The sequence below is a fragment of the Poromitra crassiceps genome, assembly GCF_964638095.1.
Source record: "Poromitra crassiceps genome assembly, chromosome: 20".
Classification (NCBI taxonomy): domain Eukaryota; kingdom Metazoa; phylum Chordata; class Actinopteri; order Beryciformes; family Melamphaidae; genus Poromitra; species Poromitra crassiceps.
This window is the reverse complement of record NC_139637.1, coordinates 28978308-28999646: the sequence shown is the minus strand read 5'-3', so window position 1 is coordinate 28999646 and position 21339 is coordinate 28978308. Positions and strand designations below refer to the sequence as shown.

The 21339-nt window shown below is 47.2% G+C and overlaps 1 protein-coding gene across 1 annotated transcript in view; it reads left to right on the top strand.

Annotated features, from left to right (window-relative positions):
- Positions 1-817: 817 nt before the first annotated feature.
- arhgef10lb (Rho guanine nucleotide exchange factor (GEF) 10-like b) overlaps positions 818-21339 on the top strand; it is a 59796-nt gene continuing 39274 nt past the window's right edge. Inside the window, exons 1-10 of the mRNA XM_083656520.1 lie at positions 818-850; positions 2732-2959; positions 3053-3080; positions 5291-5364; positions 11779-11915; positions 14264-14377; positions 16993-17122; positions 18349-18452; positions 20288-20365; positions 21026-21205. Of these exons, the coding sequence (XP_083512646.1) occupies positions 2758-2959; positions 3053-3080; positions 5291-5364; positions 11779-11915; positions 14264-14377; positions 16993-17122; positions 18349-18452; positions 20288-20365; positions 21026-21205 (1047 nt within the window). The 5' untranslated portion in view covers positions 818-850; positions 2732-2757. The remainder of the gene's footprint in view (positions 851-2731; positions 2960-3052; positions 3081-5290; positions 5365-11778; positions 11916-14263; positions 14378-16992; positions 17123-18348; positions 18453-20287; positions 20366-21025; positions 21206-21339) is intronic.

Sequence of the window (21339 nt, the reverse complement as noted above, 5' to 3'; positions counted from 1 at the left end):
GTAAACATTTGAACCATATTTCTTGTTTAGAACCTATAGCTAGCAACATCACACATCTCCTGAAACACCATTTATAATGCATCTTTCTTGATTAGCTACATCACATCGCCATCTCCTCAAAAACATTAAATATTGCACCTTTCTTGTGGCTACATCACAGCATCTCCTGAAAAACATTTATAGTACATCTGACTTGTTTAGCTCACTTTAGCTACATCACATCTGAAAAACAACCATTCGGGTGTAATAAAGTTTAATTGTAAAAACAAACAAACAAACAAACAAACAAACAAAAAAAACATCTGCGGGTCGGTCTGACTTGATTGGTGGGCCGGGCCGCCAGTTGAGTAGCCCTGAGATGGTTTTCGTGTAATTGTGTTGGTAGGGAACAGTGTGTGATCTGTCAGTTATTGTAGCAAACACTGCAACAGGAAGCAATCTGGGGGGGATTAGAATGTTAATTTTGTTCAAACCGTCTATAAAGGAAACTGAAGATATTCAAATGTGTGCTGTTGTTATTGTTATTGTTATTATTATTATTAATGTTATTTTATTTCATTTTCGTTCTCTCAAAGATGAGGAGTATGCTTTTGTTTTTGTTTATATTACAGTCACACATTAGGTTATTGTGAAATCTGCTGTAATATAGCCACGAGATGAAAAAGTCAATGATTGTTGGGTGTGAGTGTAAGTCATGTGTGGTGCTGATAAGGAGTGACAGGTACACTATTTCCCACACTGTAGCATCTGTTTAGCCTATCAGCTGACCTCTCTTTTAATTGCTGCATGTTTTCAGGAAGAAGCAGTGACACCGACACGGCGATATCAGGACGTACATCAGCTGGTAAAGGTAAGGTAAAGTCCCACTGATTGTCACACAATGTGTGAAATTTGTTCTCCGCATTTGACCCATCCCCTGGGGGAGCGGTGAGCGGCAGCGTGCGCCGCGCTCGGGAATCATATGGTGATCTAACCCCCCAATTCCAACCCTTTTGATGCTGAGTGCCAAGCAGGGAGGCAAATGGGTCCCATTTTTATAGTCTTTGGTATGACTCGGCCGGGGGATCGAACTCACGACCTCCCAGTCTCAGGGCGGACACTCAGACCACAAGGCCACTGAGCTGGCTGAGCTGACAGAGGGCTGGCCACTCATATAGGCTCTCTACTCTGCAGGCTTTAATTATGGTTCAACCTAGCAGCTAGCAATATGACAGATGCATCAAAATGCAGATTGGAGTTTTAGAAATACAAACATTTTTGGAGGCAGAGGCCTCAATGTGTGGAGTCAGGGAAACACACGTTCACTAGCTGGAGCCAGGGAAACACGGGGTGGGTGGGGGGGGGGGGGGAGATTACACCAGAAGAAGCACCCATATCTCACGTAAGGCATCATGGCAGCTAGAAATAAGGTGGATAGGAAAATTGTGTGTTATTTCTTTCAAGGACAAATCTTTCTCTGCCCAGTCCAATTGCTACTGTAGCAACGACCTTTCATTGACCTCAGTCATCCGCTGCCTGCTGACAATCTGAATTGCAAAAGTACCTCACCTCACATCTGACAATGCCACCAGATGATCTACTATCTTATTTTTGACAATCATAGTTTTAGCAGTAAATAGAAATGTGGCTCAAATGAGTTTGGGTGGGTCTAACTCCACCACATCCTTTTGTTATTTGCATCTCGGCCAAGGCTGGCGGGTACAAACGGATCCCGGGTTAACCTTGGCAGCTGGCACTCTAGCCTACTGCCTCTTTACATATGTTTGAGACATGAGACAGGGCTTCTCAGCATAATAATGCATAGAGGAAGTGTCAGAGTACTAGAGGGTATGAGGAGATCGCAGGCAATTGGCTCTTAATCTCTTAATCTCCGATACGTATCTTAGTGCGGTCAGAAGTGATATTACAGCTATGCAGCTAGCTCTCCTTCACTAGCAAAGCATACACTTGTACAAGAAAGAAGCATTTGGTTTCACATATACAGTATACTGTAGGTGAAAAGACTGGCGGCCTACCGGACATATTATCAGAATGCAGCGGCGGTGGTCTGGTGCGGCCCTCCTCCTCGCGTCCTTGGCATTAAGCCCTGGCGAGTGTGCCACTGCTGGACACGGCGAGCTCGCTCCGTGTGGGTGTTTGTTCAGATACCAGCGGTGGTGGTGGACGGGAAGGTCCTCTCTCGGGCCTTCTTCGGCGTGGTGCGCAGCACACCTTGAAGTCCCCGGGGTGCGCTTCCTCTTCCACAGTTACCGATAGCAGTCGGCCTCCTAATAGCTGCCTATAACGTGCGTCTAGCAAACGTCCACTCGAAGCTATCGGAGCCTATCTGCCTCGTAGTACGTTACTGGCATGGAAGTAATTACTCCCCTCGCTCTATGGCGTGGGACACGTCTAGCGTCTGGCTCGCAGTGTTCAAATCTCCCGCTTACTTCCGGCCAGACGCCATCTTTTATCGCCTCTGGACGCACAGTGCATGCGCCCTCCTCTAGGAAATGGCACCATCTTCTGAACACATCTCAAGAGGATACAACAGATAGGTAACATCCTCAATACATACTGATCATATCACCACCCCTCTTTATATGTGAAACCAAATGATGCCATCACCCAGAAGAAACAAAAGAAAGCAGAATTGTGTAACAGGAAGCCTTATATGCTACACTTTGAAGATGAGCCTAAACGTACTGTCTGCACTATAGTCCTACACATCTCATTTGCTTCTGGTTTTCAGTGTCTGTGTCTAACGGGCCGTCGCACATGGAGGAAGAGGAGGATGGAGACGAAGAGGGAGAGAGGTTTGAGTTTGACGACAGCGATGAGATGGAAGCTTCTAAAGCTTTGCAAACAGACGCAGCAAGCACACACCTCCACCTAAAGCATTCAGACAAAGCAACTGCACTGGGTGCTGCTGTGGAAGAGCCAGCCACTCCCTCACTCTGGCAGGTTCTCTCCTGCTCAGGTGAGTGGGCACATGATGTGGATTCATTGGAAGAATTACATCATAGTTGTATTGTGTATTATTCATTATCCTTTTTGTGATGCATTTTGACAGATATGGAGGTCAGGGAGTCACCAGAAGGGTAAGTAGGCTAAGGACAAGTGTTGAAATACCAGCAAAACTCATATTTCAGCTTTTATAATGTCGTGATCATGGGTAAGCTTTAAAGGAACAGCTCACCCTAAAATCCAAAATACATATTTTCCCCCTCACCTGTAGTGCTATTCATCCATCTATATCGTTTTGTGTTAGTTGCCTGAGTTTTGGAGATATCGGCCGCAGAGTTTCTGACTTCTCGCCAATACAATGGAACTGGATGGCACTCGGCTTGTGCTGCTCAAAGTGCCAAAGAAATACATTTGATAAACTCAACAGGATTGTCTCTTTCCAGAAATCATGACATGGTTACTCAAGATAATCCACAGACCTTTTTATGAGCAGTTAGGGTTTCAGTTTCATGGAGGAACTATTTTCTTTTGACCAAACTACACCCGCTAGCTGCTAGCTAGTGCCTACAAAAGAAAATATCTATTTAATGCTGAAGACACGTCTCTCAACCAACTTCAGTTGTTTTGAGGAACTAGCCTGATATCGTTACACTCCATTTCCATCTTCTCATCTTCGATTGCCCTCTGTTAACCCATTTCTATGAGGGGATTTCCCTTTTCATTCCATCTTCCCTAACCAATCACTAGAGACCAACGGATCCCCCTGAATCTAGCATGAGTTAATCCAGCAAAAAACATCTCCCCTTGCCCAGCCGCCATTGTTTTTATTACTCCTCAGTAGGGCATTCACGACTAGTGAATTTTACTAGTCGACTAGTCGTTTAATTTTTTTTTTTTTTTTTTATATTTAAGAAAGAACATGAGGTATTTACACGACATACATGGGCTATCATATCCCATATCCCCCACAAAGAACATCAAAACACAACAAAACAAAACAAGAAAACTGCATAAGATACACAATAATCCAAGAACAAACAAGACTATTGGACAAACAACCAAACAAAAACAATGCATTCAGCTCCTATCCTGATAAGCCTAATGACACTGGGGTAAAAAAATCTTAAAGTCAAACTCTGTATGTGGTTGCCATATTTTGGGGATGTCTAAGAATCTGTCTTTGCTCTTGTAGTAAATGTTATCCAACGTATGGTAGCTTGAGAGTTCATTCCACCAGTGAACTACAGCTGGGGGATTGGATGCTTTCCAATTTAAAGCTATGCATTTCCTAGCTGCCAACAGGGCAAGATCTATGTATTTACTTTGAATGCATTGTTTTTGTTTGGTTGTTTGTCCAAAGTCTTGTTTGTTCTTGGATTATTGTGTATCTTATGCAGTTTTCTTGTTTTGTTTTGTTGTGTTTTGATGTTCTTTGTGGGGGATATGGGATATGGGATATGATAGTCCATGTATGTCGTGTAAATACCTCATGTTCTTTCTTAAATATTATTATTATTATTATTTTTTTTTTAAACGACTAGTCGACTACTAAGCACAGTGTCGACTAGTCGTTTTACTAGTCGACTAGTCTGTGAATGCCCTACTCCTCAGTGCACTTGACAACCGCTTGACAACGGATGGCATCAGTTCCGCTGTTGCACTGTTTTTTTTCGGTGCTGATTGGCTAATCATCAGTCCCCCTTGCATGGTGCGGATTGGCTCACCAAAGAAATCAGTGTTGCACATGTCACAATGCCAGACCAGAAGCAGCCAAAATAAACTGGAGTGTGCAAGGTCTGGACCCAGTCGATCAACGTAGTTCCCCCGGGGGTCTCAGGAGTGTTGTCTGGACTAACAAACGTTACCCGGGACTGTTGTCTGGACTAACAAACGTTATCCAAGACTGCTGTCTGGACTAACAAACGTTATCCAAGACTGCTGTCTGGACTAACAAACGTTATCCGGGACTGTTGTCTGGACTAACAAACGTTATCCAAGACTGCTGTCTGGACTAACAAACGTTATCCGGGACTGTTGTCTGGACTAACAAACGTTATCCAAGACTGCTGTCTGGACTAACAAACGTTATCCGGGACTGTTGTCTGGACTAACAAACGTTATCCAAGACTGCTGTCTGGACTAACAAACGTTATCCGGGACTGTTGTCTGGACTAACAAACGTTATCCAAGACTGCTGTCTGGACTAACAAACGTTATCCGGGACTGTTGTCTCTACTAACAAATGTTACCAGATTCTCTCTGGAAAGGGGGGTGAGTAGATGATGACTGAATGTTCATTTTTTGGGTGAAATATTCCTTTAAATCAAAATGCTTGTCGTTTCAGGTGCTCCACTTCGTGTGATCTGGGACTGAGTGGAGAGACAGAGAGTTTCTGTAAAGCCAACAGTATTTATGAAGGTGAGGAAGAGAGGGTGAGAACATCGCTGTCTTTTATTGCAGCCTAGAGGTTTTCGGGTATGCCCGATTTCCCGAGGGTCTGACCTGGCGCTGGCCAGCTCTCGGGTCCATTCAAAAGAAGCGACTGTGGGTCGGGTCTGGTACCGTTTGTGGAGGGGTCTCTGATCTCTGACATTGAAATGTCAGGTGCATTATGGCCCGAGTGGACCCGGTGAGTGGCTGTCACAGCTGTCAATCAGCCCTTTTCATATAGTCAAATAACTAATTAAAAACAAACCTATCCGAAAAAATGGCACTTGAACCTACATCAGCATGATAAGAACCTACATCAGCATGATAAGAACCTACATCAGCATGATAAGAACCTACATCAGCATGATAAGAACCTACATCAGCATGATAAGAACCTACATCAGCATGATAAGAACCTACATCAGCATGATAAGAACCACTTAAAATGACAGAAACCATCTTTTGGGAAACATTATGCAGCGTGTAGTTTGATTTTTAGTTTGGCTCATGTCCCATCGGCTAACATGGAGGAGACCAGGACCCGCCCGGGTCTCGGGCCATTCAAAAGAAGCAATTGCGGGTCCAGTGCAACATTTATCGCTCTTGTACGGGTCCGGTTCGGTTCTGGGTACTACAATTCCGGGTCTTTCTGGGTTCGGGCACAAACTTTTAGGTCCAAAAGACCTGTGACATTTTGTACCCATGATGGAGTAGCCCACAAGCCTAAGGCCGGATTCACACAGGACCAGGCGCTCTGCATTGCGTTGCTCTGCACTGTGCCTGTACTCACAAAAGTGTGTGTGTGTGTGTGTGTGTGTGTGTGTGTGTGTGTTTGTGCGTGCGTGCCTGTGTGTCAAGTCAAGTCAAGTCAAATTTTATTTATATAGCACCTTTCATACACAAAGGCAATTCAAGGTGCTTTACAAAAAAATAATCGAAAAAACAAGCAGCAAAGCAATGCACATATAAAAAACACATAAAAAACACAGCCGACAGTTTTAGTTAAAATATATACTCAAATTAACAAACATGAAACATTATTTCTGTTTTAAATAAGTTACAAGGCACTCTTCAGTATTATTATTACATGTACAGTCCATTTGTTGGAAATGTACAGGAAAAATCTTTTTAAAATTACAGGCCGAGAGAGGCAGTAGTTTAGTAGCAGTTAAAAGCAAGAGTAAACATAAAGGTCTTTAGCTTGGATTTAAAAATAGGCAGAGTAGGGGCAGATCTAATGTGTTCAGGGAGTTTGTTCCAGTTATGAGAGGCATAGTGGGAGAACGCGGCTTCACCATGTTTAGATTTGGTCCTTGGGACAATTAGTAGACCAGTGCCTGAAGATCTCAGGGATCTGGATGGTTCATAGTGTAGAAGCATTTCAGAGATGTAGTGTGGGCCTGACCCGTTGAGAGATTTGTAAACTATTAGCAGAATTTTAAAGTCTATTCTAAGATTTACTGGCAGCCAATGCAGGGATTTGAGAACTGGTGTAATGTGTTCAGCTTTCTTGGTTCTTGTTAGAACTCTAGCAGCCGCATTCTGAATGAGCTGAAGTTGTTTAACAGCTTTTTTGGGAAGACCATTGAAAAGACTGTTGCAGTAGTCTAGCCTGCTAGAAATGAAAGCATGAATTAGTTTTTCAAGATCTTGTTTGGACATATAGCCTCTAATCCTTGCTATATTTTTTAGATGATAGAAGGCAGATTTTCTTATAAGCTTGATGTGGGAGTTGAAATTTAGATCAGAGTCAATAATAACTCTGATTGTGTGACTGTGTGTGTTTGTGCATGTGTGCGTGTGTTTGTGTGTGCGTGCGTGTATTTGTGTGTGCGTGCGTTTGTTTGTGTGTGTGTGTGTGTGTGTGTGTGTTTGTCCGTGCATGCCTGCGTGTGTGTTTGTGCATGTGTGTTTGTGTGTGTGTGTGTGTTTGTGTGTGCGTGCGTGCGTGTGTGTGTTCAGCAGAGGCACCACGCCGAGCCAAGGAATGGCTCAGTGTGGTTTCAGAGCTCACACTGCGATTAAACAAAGGTACACAACCCACCAATAGGCTCGTATTTGTGATGTAGCTTAGCTGGTAGCATCATTAGTGACATAGCTGGCAGCATTAGCATTAGCGATGTGAATGCTAGTTTGAATCATATTTAGCCACATTATAGCTTAGCCTACTCTTTGGAATATATGGAAACGTTACCTTCTCAATGTGTGTAGATAATAATCTTGTCCATCCTTCTGCGCATACCAGATTGCTGCAGTCTTAACACCCTACAGAGTAAGTAATGTGTATGTTAGACCTGTTTTTGTGGCTTAGACCAGTGGTTCTCAAATGTTTTCACATGAAGGACCCCTAAACTCACAAAAATTAGACCACGGACCCCCATTTGATAGGATTTTGTCCCACGGTCCCCCATATGATAATAAGATTGATGCTTTTACATGTTTTATTACAGAAAGTGTATAAAACCCATCACCAAAATAGTCATTGTGTTACTTATTAATGGAATTATAGCGAAAATGAATTACCCCCCTTTTGGCTGGGGACCCCCTGGAACCCCCTCAAGGACCCCTGGGGGTCCCCAGACCCCCATTTGAGAACCACTGGCTTAGACTGTTTCTGTATCATCCCTTTAAATACAATCAGTAATCTGCAAAGATACCAAACTGTAGCTTTAACCAGAACATAACAAATAACTCAATACTCCAAGTGTACAATACCTGATGATATTCCAAACTTTCCACTGGGGAGGGGGGGGGGGGGGAGTGTCTTGGGATGAAATATTAGGAACTGTGCCAAAGTCTTAGAGGAACACCTTCTCCTCATTACTCCACCTGTAGGATTTAAACGGATGGTATCTATTTTCATTGTTCTCCAGGGAAGCCTCCGGATGCCACTCAAGATGAGGCCAGCAGTCCAGCCGAGGTGTCCAGGTCACAGCAGGACAGTCCAGCTGAGGTGTCCAGGTCACAGCAGGACCGTCCAGCTGATGTGTCCAGGTCACAGCAGGACCGTCCAGCTGATGTGTCCAGGTCACAGCAGGACAGTCCAGCCGAGGTGTCCAGGTCACAGCAGGACAGTCCAGCTGATGTGTCCAGGTCACAGCAGGACAGTCCAGCCGATGTGTCCAGGTCACAGCAGGACAGTCCAGCCGAGGTGTCCAGGTCACAGCAGGACAGTCCAGCTGATGTGTCCAGGTCACAGCAGGACCGTCCAGCTGATGTGTCCAGGTCACAGCAGGACAGTCCAGCCGAGGTGTCCAGGTCACAGCAGGACAGTCCAGCCGAGGTGTCCAGGTCACAGCAGGACCGTCCAGCTGAGGTGTCCAGGTCACAGCAGGACAGTCCAGCTGAGGTGTCCAGGTCACAGCAGGACAGTCCAGCTGATGTGTCCAGGTCACAGCAGGACCGTCCAGCTGATGTGTCCAGGTCACAGCAGGACAGTCCAGCTGATGTGTCCAGGTCACAGCAGGACCGTCCAGCTGATGTGTCCAGGTCACAGCAGGACAGTCCAGCTGATGTGTCCAGGTCACAGCAGGACAGTCCAGCCGAGGTGTCCAGGTCACAGCAGGACAGTCCAGCCGAGGTGTCCAGGTCACAGCAGGACAGTCCAGCTGATGTGTCCAGGTCACAGCAGGACAGTCCAGCCGAGGTGTCCAGGTCACAGCAGGACAGTCCAGCCGAGGTGTCCAGGTCACAGCAGGACAGTCCAGCTGATGTGTCCAGGTCACAGCAGGACAGTCCAGCTGAGGTGTCCAGGTCACAGCAGGACCATCCAGCTGATGTGTCCAGGTCACAGCAGGACAGTCCAGCCGAGGTGTCCAGGTCACAGCAGGACCGTCCAGCCGAGGTGTCCAGGTCACAGCAGGACCGTCCGCAGACTGAAGACCCAGAATCTGCCACTCGCAGCCCAGAGACTGAGGTCAGCAGGCTGGACGTCATCTACGACGACGTGTCCTCTGAAAACCTGCAGCCACATATGGAAGGTGAGGACTCCGGACTGGAGAACAGTGTGTAATATGAATTTAGTATTTATTGTTTTACTTTTCTTACATAAATTAGATTATAAGGGTTAGGACTTCAGGTTGGCGCCAAAGCATTTGTGGAGGGGGAAACGGGGAACCATCCAAGCTGTATACAGTATAGCAAGCTTGGGACCTCAACTGAAGAGGTAATTGGGCAGTGGAAGGAACACTTTGAGGAACTCCTGAACCTGACTAACCCACCCTCTGTGATGGAGACAGAGCTGGAGGATGATGGGGGATCAATATCAATTTCCCTGAAGGAAGTCCCTGAGGTGGTCAAACAACTCCACAGTGGCAAAGCCCCGGAGATCGACGAGATCCATCATGTGACGTCATACACACAACTATCACCAGGCTCCAGACTCAACACATCCTGAGGACTTTATCTCCATACCTGGAGATTTCAACCACGTCACCCTTTCCTCTACACTCACTGGTTGTCAGCAGTATGTGACAACCAGTGAGTTGTCACATACTGCTGCACTAGAACAAACAGGACAATTGACCTCCTATGCTAATGTGAGGAATGTGTACAGTGCTGCAGCCCTCCACCACTGGGCAGATCGGATCATAATCTGGTCTGCCTGCTCCCTCTGTACACGCCCCGGTGCTGACACAGCCCTGCTCCTTCAGTACACGCCCCGGGTGCTGACGCAGCCCACTACCACCCGCTCATTCAGAAAATGGACACTTTTTTTATTTATTTTTTTACAATATTTTCCCCCCAATTTTTTTTATCCCATTTGTATCCCCCATTAGTGCTAATTTTAATTTATTTATCCTGGTTGCGGCTCCACCCTCTGTCGATCTGGGGAGAGCCGAAACTGGCTCCATGCTTCCTCCGAGACATGGGCAGTTAGCCAGACGCTTCTTTTCACCTGACAGGGGAAGCTTCACCGGTAGGGAGGATCACGCTATTCCAACGAGTTCCCCTCCCTCCGAACAGACCAGAGGAGGCACCACTTCAGCGACCAGGATATTGCATGTTTTGGTGAGGGGTTCTTATATGAAGGAAACCCCCAGGGGGCACGGGGAGAACATGCAAACTCCACACAGAAAGGCCCTTTTTGACGACCCCACCTGGGCAGTGGGCACTCGAGGACATGCGGACGGGCACGCACTCCTTCAGCGCTACCAGCGGCGTCAAGGACCTTCTCAAGCAGAAGAAAAGAGCCTTCAGAGACGGAGACAGGGAGGAGCAGAGGCGTATTCAAGGTCAGCTCAAACATGCTTGAGCTTGGGAGGCTTCGTCCAGGTAAGGCGGCAGCAGGCCCCAGAGAGGGTGTTTTCCGAGAATGCTCAAAGCCTGTGCTGCCCAACTGGGTGAGCCCCTCCAGGCAGCACATCTTCAACCTGAGCCTGAGTCTAGGGAGGGTCCCAGATCTGTGGAAGACATCATGCAACGTCCCGGTGCCCAAGAAGAGGTTCCCCAGTGAGTTGAATGACTTCAGACCTGTGGCCCTAACATCACATGTGATGAAGACCATGTTGCGGCTGGTCATATGTCTTCTCAGACCACAGGTTGGTCAGTCACATTCAGAACCCCCTCCAGTTTGGCTACCAGGAGCAGTTAGGAGTGGACGATGCTGTCACCTACATGCTCCATCTTGACACCATGGGCAATGCTGTGAGGATTATGCACTTTGACTTCTCCAGGGCATTTAACACCATCATGCCTGCTGAGAGACAAGCTGGAAGAGCTGCAGGTAGATGCCCCCCTGCTAACCTGGATTACCTACAGAAATATGTGGCATGTTACTTTTTGTGGGAGGCGGGGGGAAGGGGGGGGGGGGGGCTTATATGCTCTCAATATTTTTCTCATTTTCTTCAAGTTCATCCTCAAATTCAACCAAATCCGATGTGGTTTCAATTGGATTTAGGTCTGCAGAAGTGTTTCCGTCTCCAATCCAATCCAATCCAACTTTATTTATAAAGCGCTTTAAAACAACCAGAGGAGGACCAAAGTGCTGTACAGGGTACTGAAGAGCAATCAGCTAAAAACAATAAATCAATTAAATCAGATCAAATCAATAAAATGATAAAATTAATAAAAAGAATAAAATGAAATAGAATGAATAAAATGAATAAAAATGAATAAAATGAATAAAATTAATAAAACATAATAAAAGGAGTCTCCATCTCCTTTGTGATTAAGCACCAAAGTATTCTTGTTGCTGTCTCTCTGTCAGTCAATCAGTCAGTCAGTCAGTCAGTCAGTCAGTCTGTCTGTCTGTCTGTCTGTCTGTCTGTCTGTCTGTCCAGTTCCGGCCCTGGGGCCATATTGCCCATGTGTGACACAGACAATACACTAAACTCCACAGAACAAGACAGTGCAGATATACACTCATAACTAATAACTAGATATACTCTAACTCTGATGCAGAGGACATCTATGAGGATATCCAGAGACCCAGCAGCGCCCGCGGCTCCAACAGTAACGGCTGGAGCTCCAGTGAGTTTGAGAGTTACGACGAACTCTCCGACAGCGAGACCAAACCTCCCGCTCACAGCAGCACCAAGGTAACTAACAACAAGTCTGTTCATTTTCCCTTTTAGTAAAACATTAAGAATTCCTTATGTTATTACATGTTATTACATGTTATGATGTTATTACATGCATATGAGCCCAACATTACGGTTAGACTGATACATAATTGCCAATATGGCGATATTGGCCTTTTATGTTATATCAGATATGAACAGGTCTTCCCCACCTTCATTATGATGGATATGATTATTATTTTTTATTTTTTTTAGGTACGGAAGAGGATTAAGCCAAAAATAATATTTGAATTCTGATTTAAAGTCACCATTTTGAGTCCAAAGTTAGGACTCAGAATTCTGACTTTAATCATAAGTACAAATGTTCACATGGGCCTAATCCTCTTCTCTACAGAGGCACATTACACAAATGAACGTCAGTTATCGTAAGAAATAGCCTTGAAAAACCCACATTGGCCAAAACCAAAAAGCCTTTCTGGAAGACAACCACAATGCACACTGATGCAGATGACCAGATGGGGCATATAAACTGGCAGGAGGAAGTGAAGATATATTTGTGGCAGCTTGCCCTGTCAGCGGTTCTCTCTCAGTTCCTCCTTACTCCTGCTGTTGGACTTTCCCCCCGCTCTTATTGTCTTAGTTTGAAGTGTTTGGAAAATGAGCCAGTGCAACTCGCCTAAACAGTCCAGTCAAGAAGACTCGAGAGTGAGGAATCTTTATGCAGTCCTATGCCAAGGACTGTTGTTGTTTCCATGTCTTCTTGGATACTGTTTGTATGAAGAAGGAGAACTGATATATTCATATGGAAGAGATGCACTGAAACATGCAGTAGGTAGGTAGGTGTTTTGTCCTTTTAACGCCATACAACTCCACAGAAAAACAATGCTGATTTATTTTGCACATGCTCTCTCACATGTCCAAAACTGTAAACCGTTTTGCAGGCATTCATTTAGTTTGACAGTTATTGAGAGTTGATTTGAGTGAAGCTGTGGACCAGTGGTTTCATTTATGCACAAATGACATCACTGGTCCACAGCTTAACTTAAATCAACTCTCAATAACTGTCAAACTAAATGAATGAGTTTAAGCGGATAGTTGTAAGTTGTTTTTGGAACTCTAACCCTATTTACTCTTTACCTACAGTATGATGATGTTGATTGGCTCACACTTTATCAGCACAACCCATGCGGTTCCTCTCTTAGCTCCAGATATTTAGCCACAAACCAATACAAGGTCAATGAGGTCACGCTCCTCCTGTCTGTGGAAGCTGACTGAGGCTCACTGAAAAGCACTTTGTGTGCAATGTGTAGCCTCAGGCAGCTAACTATCTGGAGCTGGTGTGAGGAACAGCATGGGTTGTGCTGAGAAAGGAATCTACCAATCGACATCATCATTGGTAAGTAGCAAATCAGACTAGGGTTACAAAAAAATCACAACTATCCCTTTAAGGAAATATAGGAAATAACATGATTTGGACGGATGATCTTGAGAGTCATATAATGTATTTGAAGTGATAGAATGTGTATAACCAGGGTAATACAGACATGGAGAAACTGTAACCCTCCAGTTGGTGCTCATCACAAGCCAATCACCCCATTCATAAAACGCCACTGCAATTTTGGCCTCTGTATTCTAATCTGCATCGGTTCTCTGTTTCTCTCCTCTTACTCCTCTGGACCCTGCTTGTGACGATGCTCTCCTCTCCTCCTCTGGACCCTGCTTGTGACGATGCTCTCCTCTCCTCCTCTGGACCCTGCTTGTGACGATGCTCTCCTCTCCTCCTCTGGACTCTGCTTGTGACGATGCTCTCCTCTCCTCCTCTGGACTCTGCTTGTGACGATGCTCTCCTCTCCTCCTCTGGACCCTGCTTGTGACGATGCTCTCCTCTCCTCCTCTGGACTCTGCTTGTGACGATGCTCTCCTCTCCTCCTCTGGACCCTGCTTGTGACGATGCTCTCCTCTCCTCCTCTGGACCCTGCTTGTGACGATGCTCTCCTCTTACTCCTCTGGACCCTGCTTGTGACGATGCTCTCCTCTCCTCCTCTGGACCCTGCTTGTGACGATGCTCTCCTCTCCTCCTCTGGACTCTGCTTGTGACGATGCTCTCCTCTCCTCCTCTGGACTCTGCTTGCTGACGATGCTCTCCTCTCCTCCTCTGGGCTCTGCTTGTGACGATGCTCTCCTCTCCTCCTCTGGACTCTGCTTGTGACGATGCTCTCCTCTCCTCCTCTGGACTCTGCTTGTGACGATGCTCTCCTCTCCTCCTCTGGACTCTGCTTGTGGCGATGCTCTCCTCTCCTCCTCTGGACTCTGCTTGTGACGATGCTCTCCTCTCCTCCTCTGGACTCTGCTTGTGATGATGCTAGCCGTCTCCAGATGTGCAAAGGCTGAAGGAACGCAGCGCACTCAGCAGGCGGGAGCTGGCGGTGCGCCTGGGTGCGCCCGACGTGGCCCACATCAAGCAGAGCTGTGACATTAAGGTACCTCATCTGAGGCTGCTCCTCCTGCCTCCATCTGAGGCTGCTCCTCCTGCCTCCATCTGAGGCTCCTCCCCCTGCCTCCATCTGAGGCTCCTCCTCCTGCCTCCATCTGAGGCTCCTCCTCCTGCCTCCATCTGAGGCTGCTCCTCCTGCCTCCATCTGAGGCTCCTCCCCCTGCCTCCATCTGAGGCTCCTCCCCCTGCCTCCATCTGAGGCTCCTCCCCCTGCCTCCATCTGAGGCTCCTCCCCCTGCCTCCATCTGAGGCTGCTCCTCCTGCCTCCATCTGAGGCTGCTCCTCCTGCCTCCATCTGAGGCTCCTCCCCCTGCCTCCATCTGAGGCTGCTCCCCCTGCCTCCATCTGAGGCTCCTCCCCCTGCCTCCATCTGAGGCTGCTCCTCCTGCCTCCATCTGAGGCTCCTCCTGCCTCCATCTGAGGCTCCTCCTCCTGCCTCCATCTGAGGCTGCTCCTCCTGCCTCCATCTGAGGCTCCTCCTGCCTCCATCTGAGGCTCCTCCCCCTGCCTCCATCTGAGGCTCCTCCTCCTGCCTCCATCTGAGGCTCCTCCCCCTGCCTCCATCTGAGGCTGCTCCTCCTGCCTCCATCTGAGGCTGCTCCCTCTGCCTCCATCTGAGGCTCCTCCTCCTGCCTCCATCTGAGGCTCCTCCTGCCTCCATCTGAGGCTGCTCCTCCTGCCTCCATCTGAGGCTCCTCCTCCTGCCTCCATCTGAGGCTCCTCCTGCCTCTATCTGAGGCTCCTCCCCCTGCCTCCATCTGAGGCTGCTCCTCCTGCCTCCATCTGAGGCTCCTCCTGCCTCCATCTGAGGCTGCTCCTCCTGCCTCAATCTGAGGCTCCTCCTGCCTCCATCTGAGGCTGCTCCTCCTGCCTCCATCTGAGGCTCCTCCCCCTGCCTCCATCTGAGGCTCCTCCTCCTGCCTCCATCTGAGGCTGCTCCTCCTGCCTCCATCTGAGGCTGCTCCCCCTGCCTCCATCTGAGGCTGCTCCTCCTGCCTCCATCAGGCTCCCTTCACTAGATCATCAGTGGTTCTCAAAGCGGGGTCCGGGGACCTCCAGGGGTCCTTGAGGGGGTCCATGGGGGGTCCCCAGCAAAAAGGAGAATAATATATTTTGGTCAAATATTTTTCATCCACCTTCTATAATATATCTAAAGGCAAAAATCTTATCAGATGGGGGTCCGTGGTCTATTTTGTGTCAGTTTAAGTTGCAGTTTAGTCTCGCTTGCCAGACTCTCTCCGTTTCGCGCTATACCCAAGCAGGAGACTAGCGGGGGGTAAAAAGGCTCTGTTTATCTTTACAGCCATCCACCGAAAGCAGGCCTGCTTTATTGCACGATCCAAATCTCCGTCAAAACTGCCCATTTTCAGCGTGTAGCAACGAGCTAGCGTTGTTCTTGTTGTTTCACAGCGCCGGAGGCATTTGAGAGAGCAACACGCAGCGATCCCTTTCCGCTCTGACTTAATGGTCGGACCCGGTCGCAGCCAATGGCAGAGCTGATACCAGCAGCCTGCTTCCATGCAGTCAGACTAGTTTAGGGCTCCATGACGTGACGCTAGAGCAGTGCATGAGTTCACAACGTACTGATGGCCGTCTATCTATAGCAGTGATTTCCAAACATTTTCATATCAAAGACCTCTAATTTAGTCCAACTTTGGGCCACAGACCCCAATTTGACCCACATTTTAATTTGTGTAGATTTTGTCTCTCAGACCCAAATCTGAGAATATTTTGTATTAGTTTATAGATGTCGGTATGCTCACGAGATTTGCAGCCTAGGCCCCTCCCCCAGCTCCCCGGTCGGCACAGAGACACAGACGTAGAGAGAGAGAGGGGCAGTGGTGGCCCAATGGTTAGAGAAGCGAGCTTGTGACCGGAAGGTCGTCGGTTCAATCCCCGGGACCGGCAGGATAAATCTGGGTGGGGAAAGTGAGAAGGCAGCGCCTGCCCCTCCCCCATTACCACCACCGAGGTGCCCTTGAGCAAGGCCCTTAACCCCAACTGCTCCAGTGGAGCTGATCAGTGGCCAGCAGATCAGACTGTGGTTGTACTGGTCAGCTTCCAGGTATGAATGTGAACAGGGCACTCCTGAAAAAGAGAGCATTGCTCTCCCTCCCCACTCCCCCTGTATAAAAAAAAAAAAAAAAAAGAGAGAGAGAGAGAGAGGGGGGGTGAGAGAGCATCTCAAGTTTGATAGTGGTTCAAAGCCGGTGAAACACACACGCACACTCACACACGCACACATGTGCGCACATGCATAGTTTAAGAAACGTCTGGAAATTAATGCAAAATTCACGTCATGGGTGAGAGACTTTGGCATGCTATGGAGAGAGCAGCTTGAAACATGCACACACACACACACACACACACACACACACACACACACACACAAACACACAATGCCAGAAAGAGGGGGTGGGGGAGACATCTGCACTTGGGTGTGATTTATAAAAACAAATATCAATAAGGGTTAATAAGGGTAGGAGAAAGGGATGTGTTGTTGAAATATTCACAAGCTTTTTCTTTCTCTTTGAGAAAATGGATGTTTGAATGTGCCAGGCCCTGTGGGCAGCAGTGTCTCACAGAGTTTGCTTCCTCCAGGTCCAGCAGTTTATGAAAGCGGCGAGGAATGGTACCAAGGACGGCCTGGAGAAGACCAAGGACGGCCTGGAGAAGACCAAGCTAGCCATGCTGCGCAAAGTGTCTTTCCTGCAGAGAAAAGACTCCACAGGTAACTAGGAGTGGCTTTGACGATCCTGACTGTGTGTGGAACCCAGGGTCTGAGTCAGACCTAGGGCCTGAGTCAGAACATGGATTAAAGCAGTATAGACGGTTATGGTTTACAGTGATCTTACAGAGGGGTGCCACCGTGCCATAAACCCCTCCGGCCCAATTATGCTCAATGTTAAAATACAGATATGGACGAAGCCTTCTGTCCCTACTCTAATTCTGCACGTTTTCTGAAGGTTTACAGATATGGATGAAGCGAAGCAGTACCACACACACTCACACTCACACATTTGACTCTACTACGCCCACTAGTGGCTGTATTGCTTAACATGATACCAACGTGAAAGATGCATGGAAGTATGTGGGCAGTAACGGTTGAGACGGACACATTTATTTTCATATAATTGTATAATTATATGAAATTACACAATTATAGTATAATTGAGTATAATTGAGCTCTTAGCGGTTGTAAAATAACCGTAAACCATGGCATCTTGGGGTTCTGGGGTAGGTTCTGGGGTAGGTTCTGGGGTAGGTTCTGGGGTTGAAGCTGCCACAGGCAGAGGTTGGAGTGGAGCCCATCCACAGAACTGATGCCCAGAGAACTGGTGTCACACACAACACTTTTTCTCCAATTCCTCCTCTGTCACCGGTAGTTACAGGTGAGCTTAGAACCTTTATCTGAAGGTAATAGAAGTGTATGGATCCCTCGGGACCACTGGGGGGAGCAAGCCAGCACCAGCCAAAGCCATCGGGGCTGGGCCCAGCTATTATTCAGTGTAGCTCAAGGCTAATATGCTAGCATGGGGGCAGACAGAGAGTTACCCAATAAGAGCATTGGCCGAAGTTTTGCAACGAAAACGAGAGCCATTTCTTGAAATGCATTCTAACCAGCCGAAATATTCAAATAAAACAACACAGCTTATTGCTATATTCATCACGTTAACCTGCCTATCAACGGAGCTCATAGGACTCACCTCTAAACGCAGCAGGTGCTGGCTGGAGCAGGTGTCACCTGCTCCAGCCTAGTTGTCGCTGCCATTCCCGCCTGATGTCCGGTTCCCCTGTCTGTGTGTGTGATTGTGTGTGTGTGTGTGTGTGTGTGTGTGTGTGTGTGTGTGTGTGTGTGTGTGTGTGTGTGTGTGTGTGCGTGTGTGCGTGTGCATGTGTGTGTTTGTTTGTTGTACTTGGTTAATAAGCTAATTGTGGATCTGTTGTGTTTTGCAGGTGATGGAAAGGATGATGCGGGCTACATGGACGTGTGTGTGTCAGAGCTGAAGCACCCCCCAGCCCAGCTCTGCCCCATGCCAGAGGGCCTCAGCAGCCAGCAGGTAACACTTGTGTTCACTCTGTCACTCCCATGCCAGAGGGCCTCAGCAGCCAGCAGGTAACACCTGTGTTCACTCTGTCACTCCATGCCAGAGGGCCTCAGCAGCCAGCAGGTAACACTTGTGTTCACTCTGTCACTCCCATGCCAGAGGGCCTCAGCAGCCAGCAGGTAACACCTGTGTTCACTCTGTCACTCCATGCCAGAGGGCCTCAGCAGCCAGCAGGTAACACTTGTGTTCACTCTGTCACTCCCTGCCAGAGGGCCTCAGCAGCCAGCAGGTAACACCTGTGTTCACTCTGTCACTCCATGCCAGAGGGCCTCAGCAGCCAGCAGGTAACACCTGTGTTCACTCTGTCACTCCATGCCAGAGGGCCTCAGCAGCCAGCAGGTAACACCTGTGTTCACTCTGTCACTCCATGCCAGAGGGCCTCAGCAGCCAGCAGGTAACACCTGTGTTCACTCTGTCACTCCATGCCAGAGGGCCTCAGCAGCCAGCAGGTAACACCTGTGTTCACTCTGTCACTCCATGCCAGAGGGCCTCAGCAGCCAGCAGGTAACACCTGTGTTCACTCTGTCACTCCATGCCAGAGGGTCTCAGCAGCCAGCAGGTAACACCTGTGTTCACTCTGTCACTCCATGCCAGAGGGCCTCAGCAGCCAGCAGGTAACACCTGTGTTCACTCTGTCACTCCATGATTGATGGTCACATGTTCCCTGTACAAGATTCTTGTACTGTACCTGTGTATTCTCTGTTGGTCTAGTCACTAGACCAACAGAGAATACACAGGTACAGTACACACAGGTAGTGTTACGGCCTGAATGTTAGCAACAACTAATTGTCATTTCTAAGTATCTCCCCTTTTTTCCTTTCTTTTTTCTAAAACTATTATTTTATTCTACTTGTGTCTATGTGAAGTGTATTATGAGGACCATTGTATTAAGAGGACTGAGGGTCGGGAGGGAAGGGGTATAAGAGGGAAACACACACACACACACACACACACACACACACACACACGATCCTATGTAATTGTACTATTGTAATTTACTTTGTGTCAATAAAATATATAAACACATTTTTCCAGCCAGATTAGGAACTTTAAATAACTCCACGTACAGAAGACATTAAAAAAAATCCTACAAACCAATCCACGAAAAAAAATCCTTATAGCATGATGCTAAGCTTTCTTTTTTAAAGCTATGCTATTGTTTTATGAATACTTGTTTATGTCATTAGAATTAAGGACATCTCACGGATAAAATGTTAGGTGGTTTCGCCTGTCAATCCAGGTTAAGGGCTTTGCATAGAGTAGACAACCAGTGGACCAATTATACAATAACTACGTCCACTACTATCAGTCCAACTGCATCATATCCATCATATGGACGGCTAGTTTCTAGGCGTTTGGCTGATATTTGATACTCACAAAATCTCATATCGTGATATTTTTCGTGAATCTGGCGATATTTCTCACAGTATACTGGTCATACCACTAGTAGATTATAGCTTTATAAGTCAAAATAACAAAGATAATTATACTTGGAGTGAAAAATGTGTCTCTTTAATTCAAGTGGGTTCCCCTTTCCACAATCAATGTTTTTTTCTTTCTGGAAACAACACCAAATGTCCATTGTTTCCTCCAATGCTTGACTAGTAACATCACATTTCTAGGCTGTTAATGCTAATAATTATTATTATTATAGCCTAGGAATTTGATGTTACTTTGCGATATACAAAGTTATGTACATCACAATCTTTTGGAGGGACAGTATAGCAAGATAACATTTTGGATGTGGGCCAAACCTCCTGGTCTGTCTGTGTCATTGTGTCTGTCAGGTGGTCAGACGCCTCATCCTCAGCTCCATTGTTCAAAGTGAGAGGAGCTACCTGGAGTCCCTCAGGAGAATCCTCCAGGTGAGTCAAACCGCTCCTTGTTTAACAAGCATGGCTTTCCAGCTCAGTAGCCAACACAGTCTCCCAAAAATTTAAAAATAGCAACGTTTTGGACCAATGTTGCTATGTTACAGTTTCGGCTCCAAAATTGTAAAATGGTAACATTTTAGGGTTAGGGTCTGGGGAGAGGTTAGGTTCAGGGTAAGGGTCTGGGTTAGGGTTAAGTGTGGGGGGTGGGAGAGGTTAGGTTAGAGGGGTCCCCGGGGTCGGGGTCCCCGGGGTCGGAGACCCCCGGGAAAAAAGTTACCATTTTACAATTTTGAAGCTGAAATTGTAACATAGCAACGTTGGTCCAAAACATTGCTATTTTACAAGTTTTTGGAGATCGGGTTGCAGTAGCATGTTCATAAGAAAGTAGTAGCAATGAGACCATATATTTAGGTCACAATGCTATGTGATCTGCAATTTCTTGTTAATTTTAATGCACTTCACCTCCACGTTGTGCATTAAAATCATTGAACGCACACCTAGGCGTTGATTATCCCTTAATTGACTCACTTGGTGTGAAGTGACAAAGGCAGGGTTTAACATGGGTCAAGTAACCCTGACCTGACACCTGCTCAGTTGAAAGTGCTATAAGAAAGTGACAGTAGGCTAAACTCACCCTCCTTTTCCTGCCAGGAATACCAGAAGCCTTTGCTGGAGCCAGAGAACCGCGTGCTGAACCCCAGGAAGGTGCGTCCCATCTTCTACCGCCTGCAGGAGATCCACCAGTGCCACTCCATGTTCCAGATCGCTCTGGCCTCCCGCGTGGCCGAGTGGGACCTCAGCGAGAAGATCGGAGACCTGTTTGTCGCCTCGGTTAGTCACACATCCTTGACTCTTTTCTTCGTGCCTTGTTCCCTTCATTCCTTACTTCTTCTCTTCCTTTGTTCCTGCCTCTCTTCCCTCGGTCCTTTCAACCTTCTCTCCGCCCTTCCTTCTCTAACCACAGT